Source organism: Bombus flavifrons, chromosome 13 (assembly GCF_040668555.2).
Source record: "Bombus flavifrons isolate JBK064 chromosome 13, iyBomFlav1_principal, whole genome shotgun sequence".
Classification (NCBI taxonomy): Eukaryota; Metazoa; Arthropoda; class Insecta; order Hymenoptera; family Apidae; genus Bombus; species Bombus flavifrons.
Window position 1 is genome coordinate 5,827,270 of NC_138454.1, and position 17,882 is coordinate 5,845,151.

Below are 17,882 nucleotides of genomic sequence, written 5' to 3' on the forward strand. Positions count from 1 at the left end.
AACGAAAAGCAACAATTGGTATCGTCTGACACTGGTGTATCGAGAACAAAGAATATATATTCTGTCTGTGTATATTGTTAACACTAAAACGTTGCGAGGACAAGAAAAATTTGAAGCAAGACGAGTGAAAAAGATCGTTTAGTTCAAACGGTGAGCGAATGAGTAGCAGAGTGAGCCACTATAGTGGCGCATCGTACCTAAGAGGTTAAATATCCATCGATCCGATCGTTGAAACTAAATCGTGTTAATTCCAACGTGCACCAACTTGCGCACTGCAATCCCTTTCCTATTTTCGAAATCGATGCTTAACGCGCCGATCCTTCAAACCTACGATGAAATAAACAATCGCGTCACGAGTGGAAATACACGATAAAAATCTTTTTTTTTAATTTACGAAACGATAAATTCGGATGAACGCAATTAAAAGGTTTCACCGTTGTTTTGCTGTTCGCAACGTTTTAAAATTCCCATGATATTTTGAACGACGACAACGTTCAGACAAAATTCGTCGAGCTTCACGCACGGTGTCCTTTGATTCCTAAAAGGATAGAGCGATCAGTTTCGCTCACGACAGTTCGAATAACATTCGAGGATGATTTTTCACTTTCCTAGAGGAAAATTATTTTATGACTGGGTTTCTTCCAGTCACCGGACAGCGCGATATGGTAATGTATGATAAAACGATGCAAACGACGAGGCAGTTAGTGCAGCGGAAACCGTGACGCGTTCCGCTTTAACTTGGTTACGCCAGGATCTGATCCTCTGACAAGATCACACATATGCGTGCGGGATACCTCGGATCCTTAGGGATGTAATTTATCGCCTGGTACGCGATGGTAAGTGTTCCAAAGCATCAGCCATACTCTCGCTACTGTGCTTTTAACACTGACGCGCAGCGTGTCTCGAAACGCGTAATAGAATTTTGCGAGATAATAGCGCCACTTCCTTGATACGTTGCGTGGAAAGAAACCACATATGGTTCACCATGCAAAAACATAATATTCCATGCTAAGATTGCCATCTCTGCATTTCGATCGGTCAATCACTGTGGGATGCAAAGTTTCATGCGAATAAAATGAACATCCAGCGATCGAGAGATAAATTAGAAGCGGCATAGTACATAAAATATAATTTCCACGGTTTCCTTTATCGAATCTTCGTGCAAATCTATATCTTTACGAGCACACCGAAAGAGATCTTAAACGAGTCTAAATAGAATCTAAGGAATCTGAATAGAAATCTCATTCGTCCCCTGCTAAATATTTTACAGCGAATACTTCACTTTCGATATCATATCCTAAACATTTTCATTTCTCGTCAATACATAAATATCCAATTTATTTGCCGATTATAATATTCAATAGGATGCACATGAGTCAGAGGACAATGTTGTTGTTTTGCCTCGGAGTATCAAGATCGTTAGGATACACGTAATGTAAGAATGAATAAACTCCGGGCAAAACAACGTCGCCGCTACGTGCAACCGTCGAACAAAGACGAATTCGAATTTTCCCACTCTCCCCCGACCAGTATAAATAAACGGACGCGATCGCGAGCGAATCAGTTATACGAGTTATACGAGTTATACGAGTTATCGATTAATATCTACGAGTTACCTGCGAGCGATTATACAGTATCTTTGCGAATACGTTTGTACGAGCGACTTTGGACATTGTCTATATTGATTTATAATTTATTTAATTTATTTCGAATATATTCGACAGGTTGCAGCAGCTAGTTCTCGTTACCTATTTATCAATCCTCTACAATTCCACTACAAACTTTTTTTTTTTTATTTTATATTTCACATTCACAATTTGTCCAATTTGGACATTTGGTAGAATTTTTTAGCTGTTTGATTATCATGTGGTTGGCTCTTCGTGTTTGTTAGGTTATATCCTTTATGACACTACGAACTTTTAGTGAAAACTAAGAGGATATTTCATACGGTTGTTGTTAGTCAACATCCAACAGTAATTCTCTTCATCCTCGTAGCATCGCCGTATGCTTCTTCGCTAATTTTCATCACCGGTGGCCACTCAAATCGTCTTCAATTTGTCCCTCGGAACGGTACGGTCTTGTGTCGCTACAAGCGTAATCTCGGCAAACGTTTCGTTCACTATAGGGTCGTGAAATTACACGCCGAGCGACAAGAAGCTCGCGCAAGAAGCCCAAGAGGAATTCATGCACGTTCGTTGGCACAATGGATCCTCGAAGGATTAGAACGTTGCTCCGGCGAGATAACAGTTTTCTGTTATCCTTCGGCTTGTTTAATTTTCAAACACAATGCAATAGTAGGTATCGGGATATCGATCGTCTAGGAAAAGTTCAGGGTAGCGAGTTTATCCGACGATCAAATTGGCATATTGCTGACTGACGATAAGTTTCTTTTCCCGGCTTTAGCGGTGAGCAATGATTTTGACCGCACGAAACCTGTGACTCAGTTACATCTCTGCTATTCAGTGCTCCGATATCCATTGTGCCGCCTCTTATCTTCTCCTCGCACCTAGTAAATCGTCAACGAGGAAAGGACAGTATCTGGACAGTGGGAAAATTGATAATGGTTATACAAATAGTACGAATAATTGCTTCGGCGAATCTGATGGAAACGGATGTCTCTTCTTCGATGCTTCACAGATTCTATCACGCAGAGTAAATAGAAACTCACCGTTTCTCAAGAATAGTCATTTGGTCGGATCTAAGACCAAAATCTTAATAACATTCGACAAATTTCGATAAACAATTCCGTTGGTTCGTTGGTTTATCGTAGCTGACTAAGAGCAACAACTTTCTAAACAAAGCAACAGATCTCACCGTGTAATCGAAGATGTCCGTGCACCCTAAAACTCTGTTACCACAGTGTATCGATTCTCCAGTTACAGAGAATTCACGATGATGATTAACAGAAAGAAAAAGAAAAGGGAAAGGAAAACGACTAAACAAGAAAAAAAATTATATAATTCCAGAAAATCTACTATTATTCGCGTCGTAATACGTTGGTACAATGGACGTCTGTTTAAAGTAAAAAAGGAAAAAACATTGAGATAATTTGGAACTGCAAATCGATGTCGAATTCTACCAGGTTTCTAATAACTGTACGTTAACAAGATGGCTGGATCCGCGAGGCATCATCGGAAGCGAATATTTTAGTTAAACCGCGGCAGCCAGCGTTTGTCTTTCGCTTTCGGAACGATATCAACCCAGTAACCGACTTTCCAGTTGGCGGCAACTCCTTCGGGGCTCTTAAGACTGAAAAGTTCCGCCTACGGAAAGAGGAGAAATAACAGCGGTCCTATCAATCCGTGAAAACATCTTAAGCGTGGACTCCGCAGTGAAGAAGAAATATTATCGGAAGTGGAATAACGTTTATCGGAGCACGGCTTCTTTATTCCCGTTCGAGATTCGCCCAGGAGGATGAGTAGCTGGCGATTTTTCTTTCGTCGGCAAGCTAATGGCCCTCTCATCCTTCGTTTTCTCTTATTTTTTCCATTTTTCTTTTTTTGCTTTCGTTGTTAATACCGTGACACCATTTTCTAGACGCCGTGAATAATACAGGCATAAGTAGGATATTTTATTGGGAAAAACATTCATGTTTATATTTTTAAGTACTTGCTGTACTATCATATTTTTTTATTGTGCGTATTCCAACTTTGAAAATTGTAATTTTATTAAATAAGGCAGATGCGTTAGCACTAAAATTATCGGCGATCGAAACGTAAAAGAACTTGTAGCCGGAAATCAGGAAGAGAAACATAAAAATACACAGAGTTTCATTCATAGTTATCGTTAGACTATCCGTAGGTTATCGCACATCGATAAAACATCTATCAAAAATGAACGTACAGTTGCAGCGTTGAAGGGACACAAAAAATTGAAGAGTACTAAAACTAATTCTATTTTCCAATCAAAGGAAAGAAAGAAAAAAAAAGAGGAAAATGAAAACCCCTGAAAGAAACCATGCTCGATACTCACGTAATATCTGTGATTCAAAGACATCTCTTGGCTTCTATGGTTCCTCTTGCGCCGTACTTTTTCTAAATTAGAAGTCTCTGCAGAAGTTTGGCAAGATGCTCGCAGAAACGTTTCTGTACATCTTCTTTCTTCTCTAATCCCTGGCGCATCCGCGCTGTGTCTTCTCTTGTCGAAAATGGATCACGAAAATATACGACGTTTCTTATCCACGGCTCGCTATGTCCTCTTCCTCTCTTCTCTATTTTCTCTCCCAGTTTCCTTCGCTTTCCTTCTACTCCCGTCTGCTAATCGATCCGCGTCAGTCTTACGTGTTTATTGTCGAGGTTGCAGTTAATGTCTGGTCTCCTCATTATTGTCGTTTTTTCCCTAGAATTCGTGTCGCGTGCGCATCTGGGTCACCTGGGCCGCGGCTCCCTTCCGTCGTTGGCAATTCGACTCGGATTTTCCTTTCAGACCCGGAGGATCCTCCTATGGAAAGCATCCACCGTTTGGTAACGTAAATTGGCGAGCCGATCGGGACCGATCGAGTCGCGGAATCACGAACGAGCCAACGATTCTTAACGCCGACTATGTAAAGTTACATGAGCATAAACGACTGAAAGAGAGATTAGATAAATTAGAAGGAGCAAGAGAGACGAGTTGCAAAAAGAAAACAGACTCCTAGTCTCGGTGGCTCCTGTGGCGTGGCCATGACTCGAAGAAGAATCAGGAAAGCAACGTGACTGGAAGAAATCCGAGGCGAAACGGTCGGAAAAGAAGTTTAGAATTAATCGTACGGCGAGGCAAGCTACCTAATTTCTAGCCTAGTTAGCGTGCACAGTGGAGTTCGCGCGAAACATCCTCGAATCTGCTTCCGGATTGCACAATGAAAATTTGGAAACCGACGAGGATCGCAGAGTTCCAACACGAAGATGGTAGATCCGCGTAAAACGAAATTAATTTTGCCTCGTGGCAAACAGTCGAACTTGCCGTTTTCTCTCTAATTCTAACTGGATCGCTTAAAGAATCTTCGCAGTGTACTAACAGGAAGATCCCAGCAAACGAACGTAACTAGTCTAGGAGAGATACTTTTGCGAAGTGCACTTCTCGCACGAGCGAGTTCCACGTACACCCTCGTTCGTAAGCAGCTTTCTCGTTTTCTCTAGTTGCTTCGATCAGTCCTGGCACTCGTGTTGTTAACATCCCTATCCAATATCTCTGTCTTTTCGTATTTAGTTGCAACCTTCGATACGGATTCTACGCCGAACCGTCTGGTTCGCAATATTTTTCCACGGGATGCAAGTTAGAAACGACTGCAAGGGCGAACTCGCGTGATTCTTAAGTACGTTCCTCTTCGAATTCTGGCGGATGGATTTTCTCAATTGTTTTGTATCGTTGTCCCGCGTGAATGCTAGATCGTCGTGAATTGATCGCGTTAAAGTTCTGGAGACCAGGTGTTCTAGTACTTGTGAATGGAAGTGTACATACGCCACGCGGTATGAATTCTACTTAGGTGGCTCGTTCTTCGACTAATCTCTCTTCCGACCATTGAAACAAAAAAAATACCTCCACGTATGCCGAGAGACATCTGTCCGAGTTCCTTCTGAAAACTCGCTCGATCTTGTCTCGCTGTCTCGCTTGGCCTTCTATTATGCGTTCGCCGCGCGAGAATGTGCTCGTTCTGCCAAGTCGATCCGCATTCTGCAGGTCGACCGCTCGGCCGCGCGAATCTCTGAATTCCAAGGCGGTTGTCGCGCAGCTTGGAAAAAAATGATTTTAAAGGACGCGTTCCACGACTCAAGAACAAGATGCTGCCAGCGGAATGCATATTTACGGTCATTTTTCCATACCACGACCGGCTCGAGCCATCCTCTCTATGTGTGTGTGTGTTCCTTCTTTTTCGTCGCGAATCCGCCGCGCATTTCAACGCGATTCCCAGGCAAAATATGGAAAATCATCGTGTGGCTTTCGCCTCGTGCCATAACACTCTTGTAGGATAGTGAACTATCCATAGCGAATATATGCATCTTCTTCTTTTCTTTTTTCTCTTTTTTCCTTTTTTTTTTTTTTTTTCAAGAGCATTTCATAACGAAAGCTACGGGCGAATGTAATCGGTTATTGAACGCGGATGATAGCGCGCAAATATAGAGGCGAACGCTGGTTAAGAGGAGAACGCGAACTTTGCATATGAAAGGACCTGGAAGATTCTAGGCAAGCTCGAAAGTGTGACGAGGAAACGCGTTTTCATGATAGAAACGCGGATCTTTCCTTTAAAGGAGGCGCGGACGAAAAAGCGTTTAACGGTGGATGGACGTTAATTTTGCACGACTAATCGTATTTTGTTGCAAAGAACGACCGGTTAGCGAGTTTCTCTGATGAGAGGAAAAATTCACGGTGTGTCATTTCGGAGCCCTTTGAACCGCTGCAAGTGAATTTTCTTTTGAAAGCTGACTGCGCAGCCAGTTTTTTACGACGCAGTTTCCCTTTTAGAAGCAGCTACCAGCGAGAAGGTGCTCTTTATATTCTAATTTCAATGGAAAGAACGTTGGACCAAGGTGCCCTGATAATATGTAACTCTTCTTCCCTCTGTGTTTGCGGAACATCTTATCGACGTCGTAATAGCTCGGAATTATCCTAAAGTTCAACCTTAACATCAACTCTCGTTCTGTCCTTTCACTTTATTACACCGTTCGAAACAATTAGCGGACGTCGCGAATGATTTTATCGCGCCATTCACGCGTATAGAAGCGGAGGATCGCTCGCAGACTCGATAAGTTATGTATTATTCAGGCGATCGTTTTACGCTGAAGCTTCGAAAGAGAAAAGAAAAGGCGAGACGTGTGGTCTAAATATTCTATCGTTGCCGCTATAACACAGTTCTATCACAGTTGGAAGTTGTTTCATGACTGTAATAAAGTTTGACTTTAAGACGATCGTTAAAAGGATATCAATGCGAGAATCAAAACCACATAGAAAATAATCCTTTAAATCTATCTAATCCTCTAAATAAGAAAATAATCCCAAGAAGTCTATGATGTTTCAAAATATTTGTTTAACTTCTTAAACTGCTGTAAATTTGCTTAAAAAAAGGAAACAAAAATACACGTCGCGGAAAGTACGAGCGACTGCAATGTCTCGATCGAACCTGACACGAATTATCTTCAGCGGTGTATAATTCTACGACGTTTTTAAACAGATGCCAGACACCTTTTGTGTAAAGTAATATTTTATCGACGTTAATCTTCGCTTTTCCAATCAAAATAGAGGAATCAAGGGAGAAGACGAGTCGTCGACAGGATGCTGGAAATTCCTACGGCTCGATCGAACCGGAAATCGCGGCCTTTGAACGCTCGCGTTCGCGTGCTGTCGCGAGCTTATCGCGCGACGAGCAATAGCAGCCGGTCGCGAACGCGCTGTGCAAAGAATAAATAGCTTGCACGCGAAACGTCACTTTTATGGGCCGGAGCTTTTAGTCCCCGCTGTAAAAACGTCGCAGTCCATTAGTACTCGCGACGATACGAACGTCACCGCGGCTCGCTGCGCATGCAAAAATTCACCGGCCGCTTAATAACATTTTCTCGTTCGAACGTCTCGACGGATAGGCCATGACCATGTACCGGGTGTTGGGAATACTTTTTCGTAAGTAACTACATAGTAAAACTGAACTTGGACACGTCTGCTGTAAACAGAGATTTCGCGTTTAAATTTTAAATGTCGATACTGGTAAACGAGGGAAGATGGTAATCTTTATGGCTACCATCTTCGCATTTGCATGCAAATCTCGTCGATCGTTCACTGTTTTTAAGTGAGCGAATGAGTTATCGGAAATGGAAACGGGATTTTTAGTCTCCGCGTGTGTTGCTTGCTTGATGGTTTAAGGCTATTTATACTATCGCTCGTAAATGTTAGGACATTTGTGGAAAATGAGCTACAATCATTAGGAAATTATTGAAATCTCTTAGAATTACTATCCCGGTTGGCATCCTAGAGCATAAGGAAGTTGTGTACACCCGGAGTATGAAGAAGTACATGTTCAATAAAATGTTGGAATAAGTATCTCATCAACTGTGTATAACAATAAAATAAAATTCTTGCTCGCTTCTACGTGTGCACACACCGTGACACATTCAGCTTATCCGTTTCAGTTTTCTACCCTATTTATCCTCAATTTCTCGCACATTTTATCTAACATTTATCCTACGATTTCTACCAACTTTTTGCTTCCACGGCTTCTCCGTACCGATTTCCTCGATAATCGATATCAATTACCATATTTTCTACTAAACCAAACATCTCAATACTTAGAGACGAATATACCTACGTAATTCCACTTTAACTCGTGGATGATTCAAGAAAGCATCAAAAGCTCAGTCCGCGATGCTACCAATTGCGATCAAAGAACGCACCGATAGAATCGGATCACAAAATCGATGATACCTCCCACCCCCATTTTGACGATTCCCTAATTTCCCTTAAAAGACGAAAAAAGCAGAAAAATACGTAAAAAGAGGAAGAATTGGAGTGCAAAGAGGGGAAAACGTTGGAAAAGGAGGAATAGAATCGAAGCAATTTTTCTGCGATCTCTTGTGTGTGGACGATGCAACGAGTGCTGGCCCATATCGCGTCTATTTTCGCGCACGATGCGATCGTTTCGCGCGAACGAAGGTCTCGGGGGTGGTTGGTCGGGTGTGCCGCGAGGCAAGGGGTTGGTTCACGGTGGCCCGGTGGCACGATCAAGGGGAAACTCGACGGAAAGTTGGGCAAAAGCAAAAGGGAGCGCCGCGGCCGGAGATAGCGGTGGCACACACGCCGCTGCTCCTATTGTTCTTCGTTTCTGAGAGGCCGAAGCGCTGCCAATATCGGAGCGTTCCGGCGCAATATCGGGTCACGAGGTCCGGCCCTGTTTCTGGCAGACGGTGATAACTCAGTCGACGACGCACCCACGCCGCACAACCGTCCTCCTCGCCGTCGCCGTGATTCAATTTACCGTAATTACCCACGGATTAGCCGACGCGGCCTTTCGATACGCGACCCTTGCAACGCGTCCGCCGGATTAGAGAAGAGCGAGCCTTCCTCGACGAGGATCATCTTTAGCAACAGTGGCAACTTTGGTCCTGGTTTCCCACTTCTCTCGGTACAGGTGCAATTTGTAATTGAAAAGTTAGATAGATGCGAGCGAAAATTTCGTGCCATGGCAAATAACAGGAATTTGATTGCACAGCAAACTTTCATCCCCAAGTTTTCAAGTTTTTGGCTAATTTTTTATTTAGATATTGCATGTGGAAATTAAGCGAGTCGTATGATTTGCATGGTACATGGAATGGTAACAGGGCGAACGTTCGTTCTATCTTTGAAGTTATTTTTTAGCAGATCGTTAAAAATCAGACAATGGGACAGAGTGAGTTTTATGATACAGTATGACATTAACGTTGGAATTCTCGAACAAGACTCGGGACCTACACGCTCGCTGTATACCGAAATCATTCGATGAATCCGCATCTATTTATCAAAGTCGACAAAGAATTCTCTGTCTACCTAACTAGAACCTCATCTCTGCTGCAGCTCACGATCGTACGACAAGCAAAGATCCACGCTGTTAGTCGCCAGCAGCTATTTCAATCTCGTCGTCCTCCATGCAAACTCGATAGCCGATGTTATTCGATTGGGGGCGAGAAGCTCTCGCGTCTTCTTAGTCGACCGATCGGTGGTGGGTCCTTGATCTCCCTTGGCGAAAGAGCGAGAGAAAGAAAACGAGCAGGAGACGTGGGTGCGGCTTAAGACTCTCGTTGCGGGAAAGAGGGATCAAAAAGTTTTTATCCAGCCGCCGTTTCATAACTTATTCCTGTGTACGAGCGACGGGTACACTTTGTGAAGGCTGGCAGCGAGCACAAAGAGGATCCTCTTTTTATTCGCCGCGGCTCCCGCCACAAATCCTACAAACGAGCCGGGACAAATTATGTTCTCTCGCTCATTTTTTCCTCTCTCCCTCGTTCTCCGGTTCCTTTTCTAATTACCTATCGGAAGGAATTACTCGTCGCAAGGATAACGTACGCCAAAGGCTGAAGAAACGATGACTGAGCAGAGAATAAGCGCGGAAGTTTAAATTTCAGATCAAATTGGGTTAAAAAGCGAGTGGAAGCACGTGTCTCGAGACAGATGCTAAAAAATAGTATGATTATAGGGACTATTGTTTAAGCGGAAGAACGTGATGGATCCGTTTGAAGTGGAAAGTGGAATATCTCGAGCATTTTTCTTCCGTCTTCGCTTTAAAAAAGATAACTTGACCTAGTTTCTCACAAGTATCTCTGTATATGCACGCATGCTGGATAATAAAAGACGAAGGAGATAAAACGGTGAATAAAAAAAAGGGGGAAAGAGGGGATGGGATGATAATTAGAACGAAGGATGAAGGAAAAGTGAAGGAGTGGGAGGAAAGGAACGAAAGTAACACGCGTTAAAGCAGACGAGATATACTGACGGAGAAAGTCCTAGGAAGTAGGTAAATTAATCCTAAGTCCCGGGGAAATTTTATGTGCTGCAAGTGCCTAAAATAAAAACCCACGACTTACTAGCTTCATGGCAGAATGGTTTAGTTCGAGACTACCACGAAGAAAACCAGTGTTCGAGCCTTGCTCTTTTATAATCCTCCGAACATTTTTCATGATAATTAACGATTCTAATCGAGGCTTCCGACCTTTCCCACTAACACTTTTATAGAGCAATAAAATCTCGGCTATAAAATTTAATTGACAATCTAAATGGCGAATTCAGTTCTACACTTGCTGCAGAGTTTCTGTATCTAAGTTTCTCACGGAGTAAATTAAGTGCAAGTTCCGAAACAAGTATCGCGAAGTTGGAGTTGCAGAAATTTCTTCGAATTAAAATACCGTAGTCTAACAAGATAGTAGAAAGGTGTGCGAGGGAGGGGAGGGGGGTAGTAGAATAATTCTAAACTACGTCTGTAACGAGATCTCGAAATTTTCAGTTAAAAAAGTATGTGAAACATGGAAGGAAAATATTAAAAGCAAATAAGAATTTCAAAGAAGTTAAGGAAAATAAAAGATTTTCTTCTCAGATCACTAGCGGAGTTGCGAAAGAGTACGAGATAAGAAGATTCATTTAGAAAGAACAAGTAAAAAGTTCAAAATACTTGAGAAGAAAATGAGAATGAGACGAAGAACGAATAAAAAGTACAAAATATACTAAAAATGGAAACGAGGAGAGAGAGGGGAGGGTGGAACCGAGCAAAGAGTAAAAAATATTCCATGTACAAGAAAAAACTAAAGACAAGAAATACAAAGCAGAGCATCCGTAACTGGAGAGTAAGTAAAAAATGTAAATGTAGAAAAAGTGAACAAGAAAAGCAGGATAAAATAGCAAGAAAAATGGGACTCTAACGTTATAGAAAGAGATAATAAAACGCACCATTAAATGCATGCTTTGAATACTGTAAAAAATTTGAAAAAGTAGCGGATCAAAGTGGAACAACGAAATACGATTGAAAAATAAAAATCGTGAGAAATACGAGTTTGGTAATGTCCTGATTAACATGCAAACGCTTACTTTAATACGCTTGTTTTTAAAGCGGTTCGTCTCGACACGGGAAGAATTTAGTCCGAAGAATTCGACGAATTAACGATCAAATTTGCCGGTGGATGTTGCAGAAAACGTGCTCTGTTTCTGACAGGGTCTCCTGCCTCGTGTAATTGATGGCTCTGATCGATGCAATTGCAGTCACGAAGACCATCTTGTTCAACGCGGCGCCATTCAATCTTTCATTATGCAAATTCATTCGGTCATTCAACGAAAATCAACACACTTCATAACTCTTGCTTCCTTCTTTATTCTAAAAATAGCACTTGCTCTTTTCTTAAAATGAACTTTCATCGCAAACATTCTGCGTTGCTAACGTTGGCAAAAAAAAAAAAAGAAAATTCGTGACAGCCGATCGACACAGTCGAAGGCCAACAAATAACGAGAAATTCGTAATTAAAGGCTATTCAACGGCAAAAGCGGAACGATTGGGCGCTTCAGGAAACGGCTTAATGAACCTATAACGCAGCGGTTTATTGGCGGAAAAAGTCTACTAAGCGCGTCCCTGAAATTGCTTCCTGATCGAAACTAATTGACCGTCGAACAGCTGCGCTGTCGCGCGTGTTTTTCCACGTCGAATCGAATAACGCGCGACATAAACCGCGATTATGTCGTACGATGTTTCGCGGATTGACTTCCGCGTCGCTTCATTCAGCAAGCCGACTTTGATTCACTGTAACATTTATTAAATCGTTCGTCGTCGGGAAGATATATTAAATACTTAGAGTACATCCAAATAACGAACAGAAGTTGAAGCACGATATTATTTAATGTTCAGTATATATCTTGGCCTTATACAGGACAAGGATTCAGAGTGCTCTCTTTACCAGGAAATTAAACCTCGCTTCAAACGAAGTCTACAGAGTGCCTCGTTCCTCCAGATTTACCTATTAAACAACATAGGAAGATCTTCCGATACTTTCAACACAGGATTCCAGTCCTTTGAATATATTGCCTGTTACTAAAGTTACCTTTATTCCTCACCAGCAACATATTCTTTTAGCAACTCGGTTCATTCTTTCTTATACACGTTTTGCATTCACATTGTCGTATTAGTTTCAAATTTTACGAATACGATCAGAACAGTCGTGTTTCGTTACAGTGCTGATCAAATTTCACGATCTTCCGTACAACACGAGCTTTCTACGATAAGTATCGAAATACTTTGGCGAGTCACTGTATATGTATACCTCTGGCTTGCCGTTTTCTTTCGAAAAGAGAGAAGAGAAAAGTTCGAGACACTCGTTATCCGGCGCGCAATGATGGCAAGTGTGTCAGAGGGGCAAAGAGGCGCGGGTCGAAGAATTTTCTGACCGCGGCACGGTGATCTTGACCCGCCCTAAGCCAATGTAAAACGAATGCATGCTTTTAGTCTCGTCTGCCTTTGCGAAGCTCGACTTCTTCTTATCGTCGAAGAACGACGTTTCCCCAAACACGTTGCTCGAGTGAAACAGAATTCACCAGGAAGCTACATCGTCCACGACCACAAATCGGGAATTTATGGAGCGCGCACGAACGCTTCCGGTCCTCCGCGTTCGTTTCGATTCGCATCGATCGACCGGTGCCAAGCGCAATTTACGCGGCGCTATTCGCACGCGAGTCCACCGATATTGTTGTCGTTTCGCTCGCAGCTACTCGTACCAGCTCGTGCCGAGACCCTTTTAAAGGGAATAGCCTCGAAAGAACGAGCCCCGACCAGCCAATTTTCCCTTCATCCTCTATACCGGGTGTGACGTGGTTTAATCTGTAAATGGAGGTACCTGTGCTTCGGGCTACAGTGGAAAATGGAGTGGAATCTACTATTCGAATGTTCTACCGCTTCAACAAACTGCTATTTCGTACTGCTATCTCTCTCTCTCTCCCTCATTTTTCCTGTGATCGTAGGTTGCAGGATTTTTTTCCTCCCCTGTTTTTTGACACGATAAGGGTGGGTAGAGAGTTAAAAAAAAAAAAATAAATAAAAGAAGATAAACGCGAGAGAGTGTGTTCGGGTGTATTTGTCGGCGAGTGAAACAGAATTTTAGCAGATTCACCGATGTACCGGTAAGTTTTAAAGAATTTTCGCGAGATCTACACTGTCTATCTGCTTTATGTTCGTCGAATTTAAATGTGAAAGAATATTGCTTTAAACGCGAAAATAAGTAATAAATTATGAAAATTAGCAACATCTAATGTTCTTTGGAACGTGAAAAGTATTTCTATTATGTGAAGCGCGTCAGACTTTCTATAGGATAGTATTAATATTAATAAAGCATATTCGATCATCATAATTCAAAGACATTTATGCAGATGACTTTGGATAGGCATTCTTTCTCTATCGTACAAAGTGCGTACAAAGTGCCGTGAAATTTTTAATTAAATCGAGGAAGAAAGGAAGTTTCACGGTCTCGCGCGGGCAATTCGCGCGGACAGCGTACAACGCGGCGAATTCTCGCAGGTACACCCTGTGCACGGCTAATCTGTAAGTGTCTCCATTGTAAATGGATGCTGTCTTGCGCGTGAATTGCCGTAACTCATCGTGAGTCGCGCGCTGAACGTGTCAGCGCCTAGATTAAGCCGCGCATTAAATCAGTTGTATCTGCACCGGTGATTAATTTCAATTATTGTACGCCGCTGGGAATTCCGTGGCCAAGTTCGGCATTCTGTAATTGAACGGGTCTACTTGAAAAACGAGAGACGATGACGAACAACTTTAAGATCGAAAAGTTCGAAACGATAGCCATCTGCATTTTTCATTGCAGGTTTCCTAGACTTTCGAAGACCAATGTGCACGTTTAGTCACAGAAAAATAGTAAACCTTCGCAGAGATTTCAATCTATCTAATAAATCTTTCGAAAGGGAAAAAAGACGCCAAGCAATTTGGCAGTAGAAAAGCTTGGAACAGTCGTCATTTCCATTTTCAATAGCTGATCAATTAAATTTCTATAGGCTGACGTGCAAGAATTTATTAAAAATAGCAGAATCGTGGAACTTTGTCAACAGAGATAGAGATTGAAAATTTGGAATCTGTTAAATATATTCCATCTGGAGATTTGACAAATGTTTCGAAGAGGACGATCGAATCCAATTGATCAGATTTCTGTCGACCGAAACTCCGATTAATAATCGATGTATTAGGTTGTCCGAAAAGTTTCTTTCGTTTTATAAGGAAATAATAGGCGCACAATGTTTTCCGTTTTATATTAGTTTATTGAATTATGCACGAATATAATAATAGAAATAGAACGAAATGGATCATACGTAATTGAATAAAATAATATAAAACAGAAATTGTTGTTCATCTATTATCACCTTACGAAACGAAAGAAACTTTTCGGACAACCTAATAAATGACAGTATTTGCGTAGAACGTGGTTGTTGAACAATTTAACTGTCGCGTGCCGACTGGAAGCCCGTGTCAAGGCTTACAGTCGTAACTGCGACGAGAACACAATCGAAGGCTCGTGAACCGTAATCAATTATGTAATCGAGTAAAATTAGCTCGTAGTGTGTTCCACATAAATAGACTTGGCAGGAAGTTCTTGAAAGTTGGAGAATCTGCGAGTTCCGAACGGTCCAAGCGATTCTCCTCTGTGCTTCCTAAATAAGGACAAGTTAATCGAGGTATTCGAATTCTGTCATCAAAATACGTAATACTTTTGATCGTAATAACGTTACGAAGATTTAAAGAAACTCCGCTGATGTAATATTATTGAGCGACTCTTTCGTAACTCTATTTTCACAGCCAGGGCTGTAAAAAGTAAATTAAGCGAACGTTCAACGATATGTAAAATCAGCCAGAGAGTTTGACAGGGAATCTCTTGAAAGCATAACCGAAGGCGCGCTTTCACCGAAGGATCCAAAATGCAAACAATCGTCACGGGACGACGAATAAGGGGAAGAAGCAGATCAGTGGCCGCTATTGATAACGCTAGACCATCCGCTGTTTGCGCAGATTAAATTCATCGATCGATCGTACAACGCGAAACGAAAGCCTCTCTGCACAACGTAGAAGATGGCTACGGTCCTCTCTCGCCAACGTTCTCGCTGCCGTTCCAATAATCCTCCCATACGGTCGTTAAATCGTATAATAAACGCTGTTCCATCCTCTCGTACAAAATAGGAAATCCCTGCGTCTATGTAATGATAACAATGTCGAAGAAGATTCCTCAACTAAATAGGTTCCTCGACTAATCTGTTTCTCCATGCTGAGATACTCTAATTTTACATATCTGATTAGTAGAATAAGATAAATTCACACCGTTAGCTTTCTTTAGTCTTTGCATAAAATTATGATAGTTTTGTCTAAAATTATTTAGGTAAACTAAGATACAGGTACGTTTGTTACGTAAAGCTCAGAGAATTATATGGAATTCTTCTCAATCAGAATTTATATTTTCCTACAACAATCGCCTATTGACCTATTTTTTACCCCAACTTCTAATTGAGAATTTCGAACGAGAGTATCGAAGCTCGAACGATTTTCTAATTGAAATATCCTTTTTTAAAAATCTATGGATCGTATATACCAGTTTGTGCTTTGTTTTCGTTCAGCTGTAAACTTCAATTACAATCTGTTACGATAGAATCAAATGAAAATTTAGTTTTCAATTTCAAGAAGCTTACGGGCCAATGGAAAAGAATAGCAACATCATTGTCTGTAAATTTACTTCCTATAAAATCCACAAAACCGAGATTACTTTCCCATCGACCCGATAATAAAACATTAAAAATGAAAATACATTCCATCGATAAATCACCATCGTTCGTTCGTTCAAACGTTCAAGACAGTATTAATTGTGCAATACTTTAAAGATCTAAAAAGAGTCGTCACGAAATCGATCTTCGTTCGTGATTCCACGCAATTCCAGGAGTTCTTGCCTTTCCGTGGACGTCATTCAACCCGCAGTCTGGGTCAGGCCGTTGACTGATTCGAAAGAAGCACGAAGCTGACGAGAATCACGTCGACGAACCGTGCAGTCCGGCTGCATCGACTCGTCAACGTATCCGCAGTGACGATTAATCACCTCGTCCCGGTTTCGATAAGACGCACCACCCCGTATCGGCATTAGAGTTCACGGCGAGCCACGCGACAACGATTCCATTTCATTTTGGAACTTCCACCAGTGATGTCCTACTAATGTTATATTCTAATACGATATTCTACGCTACACACTTGAACTCCTTACGAATATCTTTTCCCAATTTTTCTCCAGTTTTTTCGATTCTCAGCTCTCAACTCGCAGTCCTCGGATCTCTCAGTTCCCAATTTCTTAACTTTCAATTCTCAAACCTCAACTTTCAATTCCCAGTTCTCGATTCGCAATATACAGTTTTCAGTTCTTAATTTTTAATTCTCAGCTTGCAGCTTCGAGTTCTTAATTCGCAGTTGTCAGTTCGCAATATACAGTTTTCGGTTCTTAATTTTTAATTCTCAGCTTGCAGCTTCGAGTTTTCAATTCTCAGGCCTCAACTTTCAATTCCCAGTTCTCAGTTCGCAATATAGAGTTTTCAGCTCTTAATTTTCAATTCTCAGCTTGCAACTTCGAGCTTTCAATTCTCAGGCCTCAACTTTCAATTCCCAGTTCTCAGTTCGCAATATACAGTTCTTAGTTCTTAATTTCCAATTCTCAGCTTTTCACTCCGAATTCTCAACTCTCAACTCTTTTGACAATTCTCTCGATTCTCAAATTTCTACCAGTTCTTAATTTTTCCGGTTCAATTCTCGGCTCTCGCGTCTCAATTCTCAAAATTCTCGATTCTTAGTTTTCAATTCTCGGTCCTCCCGAAAATATTCCCCCAATGATATTTCTTCTCGCAATGTTCCGCGTAGAATCCTCGTGCAGTGATTTGTATCACGAAGATTCGGGTGTAAAAAGTTTTATCGTTCACGATCGGACGTTGTTCTTGCGTTTGCCAAGCAGATGGCCCGGAAAATGTTTATGCACCGTGTTCCGTCGATGCACTCGCCACCAACGTCCCTCAAGTTCGCCAGTTACGAACTTTCTTTCCCCCTCGGTACTGACCTACTAAAAACGATGCATGTTCGACACACGTTTTTCACCGGGTGCACCACTGTGTCTTCAGATCGACTGCCTCCAAACTTGTCTCCTCTATATTAAATTACATCCAGACCATCTTTCTTCTCCTATCAAGAGTTTTACTCCTTTTCTTTTCCTTTTATTTATCTACGTTCTACTTTTTGTTATTTTTTTTTTTTTTTTTTTTAAAGAAAAATGAATTTCATGGAATTTTCGAGAGACACGATGCAGTTACGTTTGTTTATTCAGCGGTGTGTGCTCGATGGTAGAACGTTTTCACGGGTAGACGCGTACATTCGGGCCTGTCCGTTGCAGTTG

At 41.7% G+C, this 17,882-nt stretch overlaps 2 protein-coding genes across 4 annotated transcripts in view; one reads left to right on the plus strand and one right to left on the minus strand.

Annotated features, from left to right (window-relative positions):
- Positions 1-6,911, minus strand: part of LOC138186425 (facilitated trehalose transporter Tret1) — a 108,601-nt gene extending 101,690 nt beyond the window's left edge. The window contains exon 1 of the mRNA XM_069126307.1: positions 3,973-6,911. Within this exon, the coding sequence (XP_068982408.1) occupies positions 3,973-3,996 (24 nt within the window). The 5' untranslated portion in view covers positions 3,997-6,911. The remainder of the gene's footprint in view (positions 1-3,972) is intronic.
- The window catches only part of LOC138186426 (mediator of RNA polymerase II transcription subunit 20), a 142,138-nt gene that overhangs the window by 106,593 nt on the left and 17,663 nt on the right, over positions 1-17,882 (plus strand). The window contains exon 1 of one of the 3 annotated variants that reach the window (XM_069126314.1): positions 7,451-7,590. The exons of the other annotated variants lie outside the window; for them this stretch is intronic. Coding sequence (XP_068982415.1) covers positions 7,557-7,590 — 34 coding nt within the window. The 5' untranslated portion in view covers positions 7,451-7,556. Of the gene's footprint in view, positions 1-7,450; positions 7,591-17,882 lie in introns of those variants that run through there. 3 annotated transcript variants of the gene reach the window in all.